This window comes from Camellia sinensis, chromosome 3 (genome assembly GCF_055761805.1).
Source record: "Camellia sinensis isolate YWXY chromosome 3, ASM5576180v1, whole genome shotgun sequence".
Classification (NCBI taxonomy): domain Eukaryota; kingdom Viridiplantae; phylum Streptophyta; class Magnoliopsida; order Ericales; family Theaceae; genus Camellia; species Camellia sinensis.
Genome location: NC_138963.1, coordinates 220,107,102 through 220,124,166, shown reverse-complemented (window position 1 = coordinate 220,124,166; position 17,065 = coordinate 220,107,102). Strand labels below are relative to the sequence as shown.

Below are 17,065 nucleotides of genomic sequence, written 5' to 3'. Positions count from 1 at the left end.
TTGAGATTAAATTTTATATAAATATTGGGGAGTAACTATTTATAGGTAGATTGGAAAATTAAAAAAGAAGATAAGTTGAGATATAAATAATATATTTTAGTAGAGAAATTCTATAAAACACACCATAAAAAAAAGTGTCTATCATATGTTGCAATTATGATCTTCGTAGTCTTTAATTATGACATATTATAGTGTTAGATATAATTTAGTTATAACTTCTTGTGGTTGTTATTTTGGTTATAACTATATACCGAGTAATAGTCAGCTATGACTCATTTTAATATTAGTTATGACATATTGTAATTTTTTATTTTTTTTACAATTGAAGATGTGTTGCTTGATTATAATTTATATAGTAGTCATTTTAGTTATGAATGGAAAGAAACATATGGAGGACAAACTCTACATGTCAAATGTACCTAATAATCCAATAAATTTCATATATCTTCATTGAGGTTGATTACATTTGCATGTCAATAATGATAGACATCACTATTATATTGAAATTTTCATAAATAATATAACTTATCATAGTCTTTTTACTTTCAATCAAAATAACTATTATTGTTCTCATAATTTTAAAAATATCATTGATATTTTACTTTAAATAATATTTTTATAAATTTTTTTATTTAAAATATTTTCTTAATATTTGAAAAAAAAAAAAAATCCAAAAACCTAGGAAGGGCACGTGACCCTCCTGGCCCTTGTGTACCTCCGCCCCTGTATATGAGATTCATAATCCGATAAGACTCTTAATCCAACCTACATATTCTCAAACTCCATAGTGAATTAGACATAAAATCTAATGTCCCTTTCCAATCCTTCCAAACAAACACCCTTTCATTAGAATGGCCTACTGGCAAGCTATACTCAGCCCAAGCACTGCCATACATTTCTTAGGCCCAAAATCAGGTATATACTCGACAAAAAAGGTCCAGCTTGTAATGGACAGTGTGAATCCGTGTCAGTCTCTTGTTTAGTTATTGAAAATGGTACAGACAAAAAGAAAAGGAAATTAAAAAACAAAAGAACAAAATATGTTTAATGTTAAGTTTTCAGAAAGTGTGTGCAGAAATGAAGAAAATAAAAAAAAAATGGAGACAGAGGTGGCAAACCCAACTTAAATCCATGAACTCGTCTAATTAAGTCAATTTAGAACTTACTTAAATCTGTCCATATTATAAGGTGGGTTTTAATTGGTTCCTTTCCTTAGTCCATTCGCATAGACATGGATATACTACTGCCAGGCCAATGTGACTATCATGATATAGGGTGCTAAATAATGGAAGGAAAAAAAAAATTAAAATTTTCAACATATTTTTCCCTCCCTAATTTACATGGCAACCAAATAATGAAAAAATTGTTTCCTTTGCATTTTATTTTCCATTTCCCACGACAAATATACCAACCAAACAAAGCTTAATTAGCTAGTTGATAGAACTCAACACCTCATAAAAAAATAAAAAATAAAAAGTTATGCTGTTTTATAGTCTGGATTAAAAAGAAAAAAGATGCAATGTCTCATCAACCAAACCAAATTAGGAAAGATGCTACATATAATTAGATGATTATCATATAATTAAGATGTGATTTAACAATACTCAGATCCTCTGCTTAATCAATAAATTTCAACATATATATGTATCTTCTTATGCGTCAACTCTATATATATTGACTGATTGGTTGTGCACCTTCCAGTTGTTCCCGAAACCAATTAATCAACAACTTGTTTGCTTTTTTCCTGTTGCAGACTAACTAACTTTGTGTATACACTCTCTGCTCTGCTGATGAGCTCCTCGTGGCTTCCACTTTCAACCACCTTCCCCTGTTTCAGCACAGCAATACAGTCTGCATCACAAATTGTCGACAACCGGTGAGCCACCAAGATCGTCGTTCGACCTTCCATAAGCCGATCAAGCGCTTCTTGGACCTGTCTCTCCGACGCTGTGTCCAATGCACTTGTTGCTTCATCCAAAAGAAGAATTGAAGGGTCTTTCAATATTGCTCTGGCAATAGCAATCCTCTGTTTTTGTCCCCCTGACAACTGCACTCCTCTATCACCCACCATAGTTTGGTATCCTTCGTGCATTCTACTTATGAACCCGTGCGCGTTTGCTGCTTTTGCAGCCTTCATTATCTCAATCTCCGTTGCCTCTCCATTTCCGTACTTGATGTTGTCGTAAATCGTGGTTGAAAACAATGCCGGTTCTTGCTGTACTAGGCCTATTTTCATCCTCAATGATCTTAAATTTAAGGCCTTAATGTCAAATCCATCGATCAGGACCGTGCCTGAAGTGGGATCATAAAATCTCATCACCAGCGCAATCACAGTGCTCTTCCCTGACCCGCTTTGTCCTACTATTGCCAGGCTCTTTCCTGCTAAAATCTGTAAATTTAAGTCCTTGACAATGGCTATGTCAGGCCTTGTAGGGTACCTGAAAGTCACATTCCTTAATTCTATGTCTCCATTGATTTGAGTCACGACCCTTGATCTAGAACCATTGGGGTCTATTGTTGTTTTCCTCTTGAGAATATCAAAAACTGACCCGAGTGCTTGCGATCCCTTTACAATGTCAGGGGCAAGAGCGAGGGTCTCTGCCACTGACATTGCCGTGATTATCAAAACCATGAAGGCCTTGATGATGTCTCCGAAGTTTGAGTCCTTGCGCTTGATCAGAACTGATGCATACCAAAGGCCAAGAGCATAAGAACAGAAGGCGAAAAGCTGTGACACACCGTACCCAAAACCTGATATGTGTCCGCGCAGAAGTGCCTGCTTGTTTGGTTGGTTTAGTTCAGAAGCAAACTGGATTGAAATCCTTTCTTCAGCAGCAAATGCAGCAACTGTACGGATATTGGCAATCGCTTCATGTGCCACTGCAGTAGCTCGTGAGTAGGCACGGGTATAATCTCCTCCAAATCCCTTAAGAAAAAATTGCTGCAAACATTTAAAAAAAATACACCGTTACAGTTATTGAGATAGAACATAATCATGAATTAACTGAGTTCCGTACCATTCTAACAATGCCAGACAATGGTATTGATAGGTAGTAAAAGGTTTATGCCCCTAAAGTATATTTTTAGTCCATTAACTTGTGTTAATTGACTGTCTTTCTCCTCCTCTTGGCAATTAAATTCTTATGAATCCCTAATTTATTTTGGGATTAGTTTTTATGTACGACACACTTGCATAAATTGAAGATAATCCAGTCTGAACTAAACATAGATTTTGGGCATAATGATTTTTGACTTACCTCGGCTATGGAGGATCCAATAAGTAGCGGAAAGGTGGCAATAACAACAGCTGCTAAGCGCCAACTTAACACAAAGGCAATACCAAATGCAGTGACAGTGAGAGCAATGTTCTGCACAATCGTTGATAGACGATCAGCAAGTGCACTTCTTACTAATGTTGCATCTGCTGCTAGCTTTGATATCAGCGAGCCAGTATTATTCTCATCCAAATCAAACCAACCAACCTCATTGGAAAGAATAGCTACAATTCAAAACAACAATCAAGATCTGACAATGATTTACAATGCAAGGAAGGGAGGCTATATATAGAATGGAAAAGCACCTGAGAACATCAATAGGCGAATGCGGGTAGTGAGGCGCTCTCCCATTAAAGTATAGTAGTAGTGTTGTAACAAGTATATTGGAATTGTAATGATAGCTACACCTAAAAAAATTAGTGAAACCTGTCGGACTTCGTGTTTGATTTGAGCAACATCAGGGGAATAGAATGCCGTCAAGATGTAAGTAATTCCAAAGGCAAATAGAGGAGCCTCCATGCCTGCCAGAATTGCACCCACTGACCCAAGCATTGCATACGGCCATTCTGGCGCATTTAATTTAACTAAATCCCATACTGTTGGAGTTGAAGCAGAGCTCGGTGAGGCCACATTATGATCATTTGGTAGTGGCTCTCTTACGTTGATTTGCTTAAACCCCTGGTGATGAATTTGAGTGTTAGGGTATTCGTGAGAGTTAGAAACCTCAGAAGTTCCACTGGCATTGTTTGGACTTTTTGTGTGTTCTGTTACTTGCAAGCTGACTAGAGTTGCATATTCCCCACCTTTGGATATCAGCTCTGAGTGAGTCCCACTTTCAACAACCTGCCCAATCTTGAGGACAATGATTGTGTCTACATCTCGGATAGTAGATAATCTGTGTGCAACGACCATTGTTGTCCGATCAGACATTACTTTATTGAGTGCTTGCTGAACAATGAGTTCTGATTCTGCATCAAGAGCACTTGTTGCCTCATCTAGAAGTAATATCTTTGGGTCTCTCAACATTGCTCTTGCAATGGCAATTCTCTGTTTCTGCCCTCCAGAGAGCTGAGTTCCTCCCTCTCCCACCTAAAGTCAACAAACTGTCATATATAACATATGAAACACATTACAACTATGCACAAGGGACAGAAGATGCAACACGGATACGCTGAAATGACAATTTTTTAGATGCGACATATAAGGGACACGGGAAAAAAATATAATTTTATATATTTTATATATATGAATATTTTATTCAAAGATAATAATAAAATGAAATATAACCCTAATTCATGAAGTTTAGGATGAGATATTAATATGTATAAATCTAAATTATTTTTCTCTTATACTATATTCTTGATCCTTTAAGTTATTTTGTTCAAACTTATAATTTGTTTCATAAGTGTTTTAAGTGATGGACATGTGTGTTGTGACACATTTGGACGCGTGTTCAACACTCATCGAGAAATATTCGATGAGGGTCGGTGTCCGTCATGTATCCCACATGGACACTACAAATACATGACAACTTCTTAGAAGTGCCCGTGCTTCTTAGACTAGCCTCGAGGAGGACTACCTCCACCAGGACATATACAACTTTTACATGTCACTTTAAGCAGAAAAGGTTTAACAACAATACCTACCTGAGTATCATAACCATCTGGCAAGTGTTGAACAAAAGAATGTGCATTTGCAGCTTTGGCAGCTTCAATGATTTTATCCATATCTGCATCTTCTTTGCCATACAAAATGTTCCCAGCTATACTTGTCGCAAAGAGTGCCGGTTCTTGACTAACCAACCCCATCTGTTCTCTCAACCATTTTAACTGAAGACTCCTCAAATCATGTCCGTCCAACAATATTTTACCTATTGAATGGCAGTTCATAAACCTCTTGCAAAATTGAGATATATAAAAAAAAACAAAATGACTGCTAGGATAGGTTTTAGTACCTGAAGTAGGATCATAGAATCGTTGAATCATGGAAATAATGGTGCTCTTTCCTGAACCACTAGGACCAACAACTGCAAACCTTTTTCCAGCACCAACTGAAAAGCTTAGATCTTTGAAGACCATGTTAGGTCTAGAGGGATAAGCAAAACCAACATCACAAAATTCAATATGCCCAAGCACCTTTGGTAGTACTATCCCATCATCTGATCTTTTAGAAGAGTTAGAATCTCCTTCAATCATGCTTATGATATTTGCAGCAGCAGCCCGGCCTTTCGCTATGCCAGCCAGGCTTGGAGCAGCTTGACCGAGAGCACTTCAGAGGAAAAAAAAAAAAAACCAAGAGGTGAGCAACGATTAATAGAAGCGAAGTAGTGCTATGCATTTGTTTTTTATTTTTTTGGACTTACAATCCACTGAAGATGACATTGATGATTGTTGTGAATGCTTTGCCACCATTAGTGTCTTTATGCCTGACAAGTATACCGGCATACCAAAGAAGTAATGCCCAGGCACAGAACAACAAGCCATAGGTAAAGCCAACACCGAGTCCTTTTGCGAGCCCACTCTTCTTCCCCAGTTTAAGGGCATTTTGAAGTGACTTGGAGTATGTTTCAATTGCTCTTTCCTCACCCACAAATGAATATACAGTACGAACCTGTGAAATTACCTGGTCGAAACAAAAGAAGCAACAAAAAAAAAAAAAAGGGGGCATCAATTCTTGACTCTTTAAATATGTAGAAAGAATAATTAATGAGCTGAGGAGAGAGGCACACGGTTTACCTCTTCTGCTACTTTCCCGGCTTCAGCATAAGCAGCCTCGCCTTTTTCTGATAAGTTAGACATGATAATAGTATAAGTCCCTCCTGCAACAGCTATCAATGGAACGACAGCCAAGGTGAGAAGTGTAAGCTGCCATACTGAAGTAAATCCAAAGGCAAACCCAACAAAGAATTGGGAAAGATAACGCAAACCATGGCCTATCTGCATCAAGATAATGATAAAAAAAGAAAAGAAAAAAGAAGAAGAAGTATGCAATAAGTACTTTTTGTCAAAATAGTGGGCAGGAAATTAGTAAGCATACATCCGTGTGCTATATTGCTCATGCACCTTGTCGCCAATGGCATCCTGCACCAGTATTGCATCACTTGATATGTGAAAAATTATATTTTTGTCCCTGGCTTCTGTATCAAAAAAACTAATGTCCTTTTTTAACACTGACTGTAGATACTTCAACCGTAAACGAGCAGTTTGTCTCTCCCCAGTCTGCATCCAAAATGCAACACCTGAAACACACAACAAGAAAGGAAATCAAATGTATTGACACAAGAGAGTGATTTCTAAAAGTATGGCAGCCCAATGAAAAGAAAAAGGAATTCACATACCCATCCATGCTGATACCAGCACAGCAAGTCCAAGATAGACCAAGTACAGAGCATGCTGTAATTTTGAGGGAAAAATATAGAAGTGAGTGTTCAACACAATTGGAGAGAGAGAGAGAGAGAGAGAGAGAGAGAGCTAAAATTGAAATTAAGGCCCCGTTTGGGGACTTACCTTTTTAGCCAAAAAGCCAACAAATCATACCAAAAAGTCAAAAATTCTATTTTCTCTCTATTTTTTGCACATCTTTTCGTAATTAGCCAAAAAGTCATTCCAAACATATAAGTTTTTTTTACCTACTTTTTTAGCCAAATAGCCAAAAAGTTACTAAATTAGCCTGTTCCCAAACGAGTCATAAGTTTGTAGTTAAACTGTCCTAGTTTTAAGTACTAAAATCTTGTGATGTCGATGGCCGAAAAGGAGAGAAGTATTTAACTCCACATTGAAACCTCATCGATCAAATTAATTTATTTCACTTCAAGTATATCATCAAGACTTGAATCCATCCATGAGGGGTACAAACGGACTTTACATTACAGCAAGTTTGTACTGCTTACAGGCAGAAATACTGTGAAAACCCACAGCATTGCAGTTAGATGTAGTTGTGCCATGCTTCCACACCAAAGTTCTGAATTTTAAAAAAACAGACATTTATTTTGTTTCCCGAAATAGAATGATCTATTTCCGAATACAATGTAGTTGAAGACAACTGATTTGAAGATATTGACATGATTCAGAATTTAAAAAGTGGGGGTGCCCATTTTCCCAATATTGTTTGCCATCAGATTTGATTAAAATGCAAATTTATTCTCAAAGACAGTAATTAACAAATTGGTGGAAGCAAAAAAAGAACATAAAGAGAGACCAAATTAAAGAACAATGGTGAGAATATAAAATGTACCTTGGAGACTTCTGAAGATAATCTATGAGGGTCTGAAGAAAGATGCCCCAAAGAATCAATCATGCGGCCAAACAAAACGAAGAACACAGGAAGTGCAGCGCCATGAATGCAAGCCCCAATGCTTCCGAAGAACATCAAAACACAGTCCAGTGTGTCTGCTGCAACCAATAGTCCAGTGAATGAAACACTCTCATTTGTGGTTGAATTTGAATCTGATGACGGATCTGATTTGGGAAGCGTGTTCTGCTCAGAATTTTTGACACAGGGAAGTTCCAGCTCTTCCATTGTAGAGTATGGAGGTCAAGTCAGAGTGGAGATTGAGTTTGTATAAAGAAATGAGACAGAGATGGAAATAGAGAATGAAAGCTACTTGTCTCATGGAGTGCTCGTGGAGGATGGGTAGTCAATTCCTGCCAATAAATGGCAATGGTTTCTGGTTGACCAACCAACAGCTAGGCTTCTTAACTGTAATTTGAATTTTTTGCGATGTTTAACGTAGTGCACCGATGGGTAGTCAATTCCTGCCAATAAATGGCAAAGGCCTTTGCCAGTGTATCATATTGGTCACACAAAAACACTACGTGCATAAAAAGTTTACGTGCACATAGTGCACCGATGCCTCCCAAAATGTTTGAAATTATAAATGTGAATATTTTGTGAGTCATTGGGACATTATATGCGTGTATCATTGCTGATCACATTTAGTTTTCTTTTCGTTCTATGGCTGTGGATTGTGGACCATGGATTCCCCATTTAATTGAATAATTACAAATTTAGAATTAAAATGACAACCAAACCTGTGTGATCAAGCTCACACTTGGTCACCTTGATGCTTGGTGGGTAGTTGTTGCCTCTCATAATCCCAAGGTCAAGGGCTCAAGGTTTGGTTAGTGGAGGAGGGAAGAGATGCGTCAACAAATTAATATTTTAAACTCTTAAACTTTAAACAATTTAATTAAGTACTAAAACTCATAATGACATCTTAATTTACAAACTTTGAATTTTGAATTTTGATGACGTATTATAATCTCATACATTGAAATGAGGATCACCAACTGCCGTCGTGAAAGCTACTTATTTGTGACGGTTTAATCTGCCGTCGCAAAAGATCATTTTTTGCGACGGGAAACGCGCCGTCGCAAAAGGTTCCGTGTTTTATACTCCCTTTTCTTGTACTGCTATCAACCATGATTTCTTCAACTGAACCTATATAAAATAAAGATCACAACAATACTAAAATGAAATGAGCCGATCAAATTTATTCAATATAAATTCAGACCATGCACTTCATTTTAGAAATACTTTTTCAAACTACATAGCTTTTCAGTATCACTAAAACCCACAAAAGTGTTTATAAGAGCATGACAGTGCCAACCAACCTTTTATTGTTGAGAGGAGTGGTGTGGAAAGAGTCTGCAGTTGCACTTCAAACTTCAAACATCACGAGGGTACAAAAACATGGTATTGCCAGCACATAATCTAACCACTCCAGCTGTACAAAATGAAGATGATAGAGAGAGCGGAGCAGAGTATTGGTGATGGGGACTCAATTTCCCTTTTGTTGAAAAAATTATTGGTTAATCTTGGGACACTACGTGTTCATTCCATACATCAATCACAATTTATCATTCGGACACCACGTGGCGGTACCTCAAGACCAACCAATAACGTCTCATTTTGTTGAAGGTTAGAGCATTTCTAATGGTTTGCTATTGGAGTTCCTATTGCTATAATATGACAGTAGTGGTGCTCCAATGGTGAATATAATAGCTACCAAATTTGACAAATGTCAAAACTTGTGTCAAATTTGACACAAGTTTTGGTAGTTGCCATATTCACCAACTCAGCCAAAACCAATCATTTTCCTCCCTCTCTCCCTTCCAGCAAAACAAATAATTTTTTGTAAAATTACAATTTTTGCAGAACCAAACGCATAAGCTAGTGTGTTCGGGATGATTGGACGGACGATCGTCCCGAACACACTAATTTTTGTATTTAGTTCTGTCAAAATAGCATCTGACTATTGGAGTACCATATTGCTATAATTCTATCATATTATACTATTTATTGCCAAATTATGACAATAACAATACTATAATATTTGCCATTGAAAATGTTTTTAGTTGTCGTTAGGACAGTACAAAATATCGCATAATCTGCTAAAAATACACCGTTCCACATCAATCCGTACCGCTCTAACCGTGGGTTAAATTTTAAAATTTTTAATTCGCCAACCGAACCGCTCCGCTATAGTTAATATATATATATATATATATATATTTTAATTTCCAATGAAATATCAATGTAAAAATGAGTATGACAGAGGTTTAAGATATGAAATTTATTACAAATATGTGGTTATATATATATATAAAACATATTAGATAGAATTACTTTATATTATATATCTAAAAAATATTATACAAATTAGTGTTATATATTATGTAAACGTATGATAATTAGTTAGAATATTCTTCAATCCGTCAAAAGTCGCCTAAACCGTAATTTGTCAATCCGTTAATCCACTAATTTACCATTTAATTTATAATTTTTTTCTCAAACCGTCCAAACCATACCGCACGCCCCTAGTTGTCATTATAATCATAGACTTGGCAGTCCTTTACCAGTCCAATTTCTGAAGAAAATTCATTGCACATGCTGAGTAATAAATCAAATGGGAGCAGCTTGCCTCCGGTTTGGATTGGATTGGACAGTATTGTTCGGTTCATAGGAATTCATCACGGGTCTCATTTTAATAATCTAAATCGTTTAATGTGTAAAACTCGTCAAGTACTATACACTTGTAAAAAATCACGTTGATCAGATATTGATAATTATCTCACTGGATCAGTTTTTTGTCAACCGTTAATTTGTTCACCGTCTATTTTTTTTTTCATACAAAACTGATTTGATCACATAGTTATCGATATCCGATCAACGTGATTTTTTCTAAACATATAGTACTCAATGAGTTCTATACATTAACAGTTTAAATTATCAAAACAGGACCCGTAATAGACCTCCACGAATCAAATAATACCTTCTAGTCCGATCTCGGACTGAATGCAAGCTGCATCCAAATCATATATATCTAGAAATAGGACCCATTACCCTTACGGGATGGGACCGCGATATAATAGATCATAATGGGATTCGAAACTTAGATGCCATATCCTCTCCAAGTTAATATTTCTTAAATTTTTAAATATTTTTTTGTGTGTGGGGTTTATTTGAAAAAATGTTTGGTGGTCTAAATTTGTGTGGTTCGAATAGTTCAAAGCAACGTCGTTTTATCTCTAAAACGATGTCATTTTAATACATTCGAACCATTCGAATCATAAATTTTCAGACTTCATGCATTACTGGCCTATTTGAAAGATTTCCGGAGGAACTGTGAATCGTTCAGTGATTACTACTACAATAATGGTAATGGGCAGAGAGAAATATAACTTTGCTAGTAGAATAATGTCCCCATTGAGACCATAGATCAAAAACCTAACGGGCAAATGTCTTACAGAATCCCAATCAAAGCCCAGGACATTTATTTGGATCAAACTAGAAAGAGAAAGTCTAAAAACGCAGAAAGTTTAACCAGAAAATAAAATTGATAAGTGGGTTAGATCTAGTTCTCCATTTGGCTTTGAATTTGAAGCAGTTATGTTGTGTTTGGTTGGGGGATTTGGGGAGGGATTTGGAAAGGGAAAGGGAAAAGGTGTGTGAAATTATGTGAAATGTAAGTATATTTTTTTCACATTTCACCTACCTTTTCCTTTTCCATTTCCCTTTCCAAATCCCTCCTCAAATCCCTCAACCAAACACAGCATTAATATGTTTGTTAGGATACCTATGTGATTCCTTTGCATAGTGAGAAAAAAAAAAGGGAAAAAAAAAAAAGAAAAAAGAAAAAAAAAGTCTATAACGAGTGTAAAAAAATAAAAAAATCTATAATGAGTGGCCTCCTCAGAAAGAAAAGTATTGGTTGGCCTTATCTTTTTTTTTTTTTTTTTTTTTTTTTTTTTGGTAATAAAGATGGAAATTAGATTGATAATAGTTAAGCGGTTACAGATCTAGGGTAAAAAGAACCCCTAACGTCTTCAAAAATTTGAAGCGAGATACAATTAGGAGTAGTAGAAAAAACAAGTAGACCCTCATGATTGAATCCTTCGTTGGCAAGCAAATCCGCACATTTGTTTCCTTCGCGGTAGGTATGGCTAATAGTCGAGGTGCCGAGCTGGTCCAGGAGGTACCTGCAGTCATGAATGAGATTACTAAGTTGATGACAATGGTTGGAGGTACCAAGAATGAGATTTTGCATGATGGTTGCATCTGTTTCCACTTCTATTCCTGTGAGATTAAGATCAAGAGCAAGTTTTAGACCATCTCGCATGGCCCAAAGTTCAGCTTCGATACTGGACGAGTGACCAATGTTGCGGCAGAAACCAGAAATCCATTTACCCGTCCAGTCCCTTATGATGCCACCAGCAGCAGCAGGCCCAGGGTTGTTTTTTGAGGCACCATCGGTATTGAGTTTGAAGAGGCCAGGTTTAGGAGGGAGCCAAGAGATAGTGGATGGTGTGGAGGGGCGTGGTTGCCTAGATGGAGAGAGATGTTGCCATTCCATGGCAGAAGCAATGGCTAGGGGAGGGTTGAGCAAGTGAGGGTTGGGGGTGGAGAGACACCAAGAATTGCGATTTTTCCAAATGAACCAGCAAGAGATGGGAAAAAGGACTGACCAGTCGGCAGAAGAGTTGTGGGTTAGGTTGGAGGTACAATTGGATTTAATCCAGGCAGCGAGAGGGTGGGCGAAAGAGGGAGTGGCATCGGCTGGGATTTGGAGAGCATCCCAGAAAAGTTTGGCAAATTTGCAGTCCCTAAGGACATGAGTGGTGGTTTCAGGATGGGTAAGGCAGCGAGGGCAGATAGAGTCACTAGTGATATGGCGAAGAAGGAGGTTGTCTTTGGTACTAAGGCGTTGGTGAAGACTGAGCCAAAGGAAATGGGATATTCTAGGTGAAGTTCGACACTTCCAAAGCCAAGTCCAGTTATCAAAGGGAGGGGATGGGGGAAAGGGTTTGGAGTGTAAGTAAGCCGAGCTCGAGGTAAAGGACCCATCAGGGGAGAGTTTCCAAGTGAGGCAGTCATCGGTGGGGTTAAACCATTGGAGAGTGATGCTAGAGAGGAGGGTAGTGATAGAAGATGGGAGGGTAAAGGAGAGTCTGTCTAGGTTCCAAGAGTTTGCCGCCCAACAATCTCTAACCAAAAGGTGCTGGTCCGAGAGGGTGAGAGGCCCTTCGATGAGGGATCGGAGTGGGCCATGGCCTAACCAGTTATCAAACCAAAAGGAGGTATGGAGGCCATTTCGAACGAGGATTTTGGAGCCTAAGTGGAAGAGATCAACCCCTTTTTTAATTCCTTTCCAAGTGGGGGAGAGGGCTGAGGTCTTAGAACGGGGTTTGGAGTTCAGAACTTTAGCCCAAAGTTTATGTTTTTCAGCGAGAAGTCTCCAATTGAGCTTGGCCATGTTGACATTGTTTACTAGGCTAGCCTGTCTGATGCCTAACCCTCCAACTTTCTTTGGTTTGGCTACATTATCCCAACTGATGGAGTGTATTTTCTTTTTTTCGGAGGTGGTACCCCAAAGGAAGTCCCTATTGAGTTTGTCTATTTTTTTTGTAACAGACTTGGGGATGTGGTTGCATTGCATGACATGGTTAGGGATGGCTGAATTGACAGCTTTGATGAGGGTGACTCGGCCCGGGAGGGATAGTAATTTGGATTTCCAACCGGTCAGTTTATTTTGGATTTGTTCGAGGATGAAGGAAAAAGAATTGGCAGATGGACGGGTGTGGTGAATGGGGCAGCCAAGGTATTTTCCAAGGTTGGTGGTGATCGGGATTTGGAGTTTGTTGGCAAGGTGGGTCTTGGAATTATCATCCAAGTTGGCAGAAAAGAAGACTTTGGATTTGCTCAGATTGATTTTTTGGCCTGATTTGCAACAGAAGTCGTTAAGGACAGCGGCTATGGTTGAGCAATTTATCTCAGTGGCTTTCCCAAAGAGGATTAGGTCATCAGCAAAGAATAAGTGGGATAAGGTGGGGCCGGATCTACTGATTTTAATGGGTGACCAAAGTTTCTGATCGCAAGCTTGGGTGATGGCAATGGACAAGTATTCCATGCAAAGGATAAAGAGATAGGGGGAGAGAGGATCACCCTGACGAATACCGCGGGAGGGGGAGAAGGTGTCTGTTGTGCCACCATTGAACAGGATGGACATGGTGGATGAGGAAATGCAAGAGAGAATGATGTCAATCCAAGTCTTTGGAAAATTGAAGAACATGAGAATGTGACGAATGAACCCCCACTCAAGTCTGTCGAAGGCCTTTTCTAAATCAAGCTTAATGATCATTTTCCCGCTGGTGCCTTTTGTAGCACGAAAGTTGTGGACAACCTCCTGAAGAATAACAACATTATCAGTTCCTTTTCTTCCCGGTATGAAACTGGTTTGGTGGGGACTAATAAGGTTGTCGAGCAGGGGTCTGAGGCGAGCAACAATGGTTTTGGTGATGAGTTTATAAATGGTGTTACAAAGGCTGATGGGGCGGTATTGGGTGACGAGTTCTGGATTAGTGGTTTTGGGAATGAGACAGATGTAGGTGTGGTTGATATTGGGGTCAACCGAACCAGTGGAGAAGACATCAGAGATGACTCTCATGACGGAGGGGGCTAGGATGGTCCAGCATTTTTGGAAAAAGACGGGATGGAGGCCGTCAGGGCCGGGGGCTTTCCAAGGTTTAAAAGACCCAAGGACAACTTTTATTTCAAGGGCGGTGGGAGTTAAGCAGAGGGAGGGATGGTGGCTGTCATCGATTTGGGGAAAAGGGAAAGGAGGAGGGAAGGTGAGGGTGGTGGAGGTGGTGGCGGTGGAGAAAAGTGAGGAGTAGTGGGAGATGAAGGAGGTTTTGATACTAGGTTCATCAAAAATCCAATTGTTGTTGGAGTCACGGATGGCTAGAATTTTGTTCCTGCGTCGACGAGTGAGCGTAGATTGGTGGAAAAATTTAGTGTTTTTGTCGCCATCCAGAACAAAGTTGATACGGGATTTGAGGGCCCAAAATTCCTCTTCAAGCTTGAGGATGTCATTGAAATCTTTGACAAGAGTTTTTTCCAGGTTGAAGAGGAAGGGGGAGGGGTGAGTTTCAAGGCTTTTTTGGACTCCCAAAATGCGGGAGGAGATATGTTTTTTCCTGTGGAAGATGTTACCGAAGGAAAGTTTGTTCCAAAGCTTGACGTTGGCTACAAAGAGGTTGACACAAGTTGAGAATGGGAGGGTGTTGTCACGCCAACTGTTTTTGATGACGGAGAAGATGCTAGGGTCAGAGAACCAGATTGTTTCGAAGCGAAATGGACGGGTCGGTCTGAGTGTGGGAGAAGGGTCTGTGTCAAGGAGGATGGGGCAGTGGTCAGAGTGAACTCTGGGGAGGTGGAGGACTTTGGTTTCGGGGTAGAGGAGCTGCCAAGAGTTGTTGCACCAGCATCTGTCAAGCCTTTCACGGATTAAGGCTCCAGTGGAGCGAAGGTTGGTCCAGGTGAAGCGAGGGCCAGCAAAGCCCAAGTCAATCATACCACATTCATCTATACATTCTTGGAATCTTCTAGCACGGTGGGGTTGGAGTGCTCGGCCACCAAATTTATCTGCACTGGTTAGTATTTCATTGAAGTCGCCAAGCATGAGCCATGGAGAAGAGTGTGTAGCAGAAAGCAACATAAGGTTATCCCATAAAATGCATCTGTGATTGTAGTGAGGACTAGCATAAATAGCTGAAAGAAGCCAAGGAGAAGGGTTAGAAGGGACCTTAATCCAGGCGTGGATCTCCTGCTCGGTGGTCAAGAGGACTTCACAGTCAATCTCCAGGTCATTCCATAGCAACCAGATGCCCCCGGCAAAACCGATAGGATCAGAAATATGGACATTAGAAAAGCCCAGGTTTTCACTGAGGGTTTTACCTCTAGTTCCTCCCACTCTAGTTTCAGTGAGGATGACAAGGTGGGGGTGGTATTCATTCACAAGAGTGAAGAAGTGGCGGCGAAAATGTGGGCTAGCAGCGCCACGGCAGTTCCATAGCAAGACCTTCATTGGAGGATTAAAGAGGGGGGGGGAGTGGGGACGGGGTTGCCTCCCTGTTGATTACTTCCACGTTGTTGGTGATCCATCCCGGACCCAGGAGATTGTCCTCCAGTGGCATTGGATCGAATGCCAACGTTGGTATGAGAGCTATGTTGTGAGTTAGACTTGAGTTTCCTTGCATCATGAAGGACTCGACGGAGACGCGAAGGAGGTGCAGGTTTGGCTCTGCTATGATCCTCTCTGCTTGGTAACAGTGCCCCTCCAGAACAAAGGTTCTCAGGTGATTGGCAAGGCAATGGTGGTCTAGAGTGGGTAGTGGTGGAATCGGCAGGAGAGTTTCGGCCAGACAAGGGTCCATGAATGGTTGGAGGTTTGGGAGAAAGTTGGTTGTGGGAACAATTACTTGGTTCAACTGGATGGTTTGACGGGGGCGATCTGTAAGGTGAGTATAGGGGGTTGAGAGGTAGGTTACTATCACAGTTTGGCGATTGAGGAGGTGAGCTGGGAAAGGGGAGTATTGGGAGAGAGACATCCATATTTGAAGGATGTCCGGGTCGAACCAGCCAAGTATGTGGGTGGGGTCCCTCTGGATTTCCGTTAGCAGACGAGAGTCTACTGGACAGTGGTGATCTTGAATTTCCATGAACCAGCCGGGGCTGTTGAGGGTCTGGTGAGTGGATTGATTGGGGCGAGTGTTGGGATGGTGGAGTCTGAAGGGAATCTGGGTGTCTGGGTGGGCTTCTGGGTTGGGATGTGTCCGACTTCTCAGGTTTCTGGACGTCATATTGTTTCGCCGGAGGCGGGTGCGGAGACGAGGCATTGGTTGGGTAGGCAGAAGAGTGAGGTCGAGGTGGTGTGGTGTTAAGGGGATGAGTTGTGGTTTGAGGAGTGAGAGTATTGTAAGTTCGAATAGGGTTGGGTGGGGGCAGACAGATGGGATCATTTGGGGGGGTTAAGGAAGCACTGTCAGGTGTGACAGATGAAGAAAGGGTGAAAGTTTCAGACGAGGTCAAAGGGGGGCAGGCTTGGATGGGTGGGGTGGGGCTTGAGGTATGGTAGTCTTCAGAAAGGTTAGCAAGGATAGAGAAATTATTTGAATTAAGGATAGAGGTGGCGTGAGGGGAGGCAGCTGACAATGAGCCAGAAGAGGCAGAAGGTGCAGGGGGGTCAGAGGAGCAGGTTGACTGGACCTGGGCAGCAGGGGGCGCTGGTATTGATGGTTTTGTATTTTTTCGCCAGACAGGGTGGTGTACCGACATGTCAGTTTTACGGCGAACGGGAGGGTGGTTTGGGGGACGGTTGGTGGTTTTGCGGTGGCGTTCAACAAGCATCCAAGGTCCAAAATGGGTTTCAGGGGAGATGGTGGGTGTGGTGGTTGTTGGTGTGTTGATTGGAGGATTGGTCGGAGGTGGGTGTGAGTGGGTAGAGAGAG

At 40.4% G+C, this 17,065-nt stretch overlaps 1 protein-coding gene across 4 annotated transcripts; it reads right to left on the bottom strand.

The window, feature by feature from the left end:
- Positions 1–1,541: 1,541 nt before the first annotated feature.
- Positions 1,542–8,155, bottom strand: LOC114259551 (ABC transporter B family member 13). Of its 4 annotated transcripts, none has more exons than XM_028199574.2 (10): positions 7,509–8,155; positions 6,613–6,667; positions 6,338–6,513; positions 6,011–6,211; positions 5,638–5,897; positions 5,230–5,543; positions 4,922–5,145; positions 3,581–4,364; positions 3,258–3,499; positions 1,542–2,941 (listed from the first exon to the last, which is right to left on the bottom strand). In XM_028199574.2, the coding sequence occupies exons 1-10, from the start codon at positions 7,791–7,793 to the stop codon at positions 1,718–1,720; spliced, it is 3,765 nt and encodes a 1,254-aa protein (XP_028055375.2). In that variant the 5' UTR covers positions 7,794–8,155; the 3' UTR covers positions 1,542–1,717. The 4 variants fall into 4 exon arrangements, with proteins under 4 accessions (XP_028055375.2, XP_028055378.2, XP_028055376.2 ...); XM_028199577.2 differs by having other exon boundaries at positions 6,011–6,207; positions 7,509–7,780; XM_028199575.2 differs by lacking the exons at positions 6,613–6,667; positions 7,509–8,155 and having other exon boundaries at positions 6,011–6,102; positions 6,273–6,479.
- Positions 8,156–17,065: the final 8,910 nt, after the last annotated feature.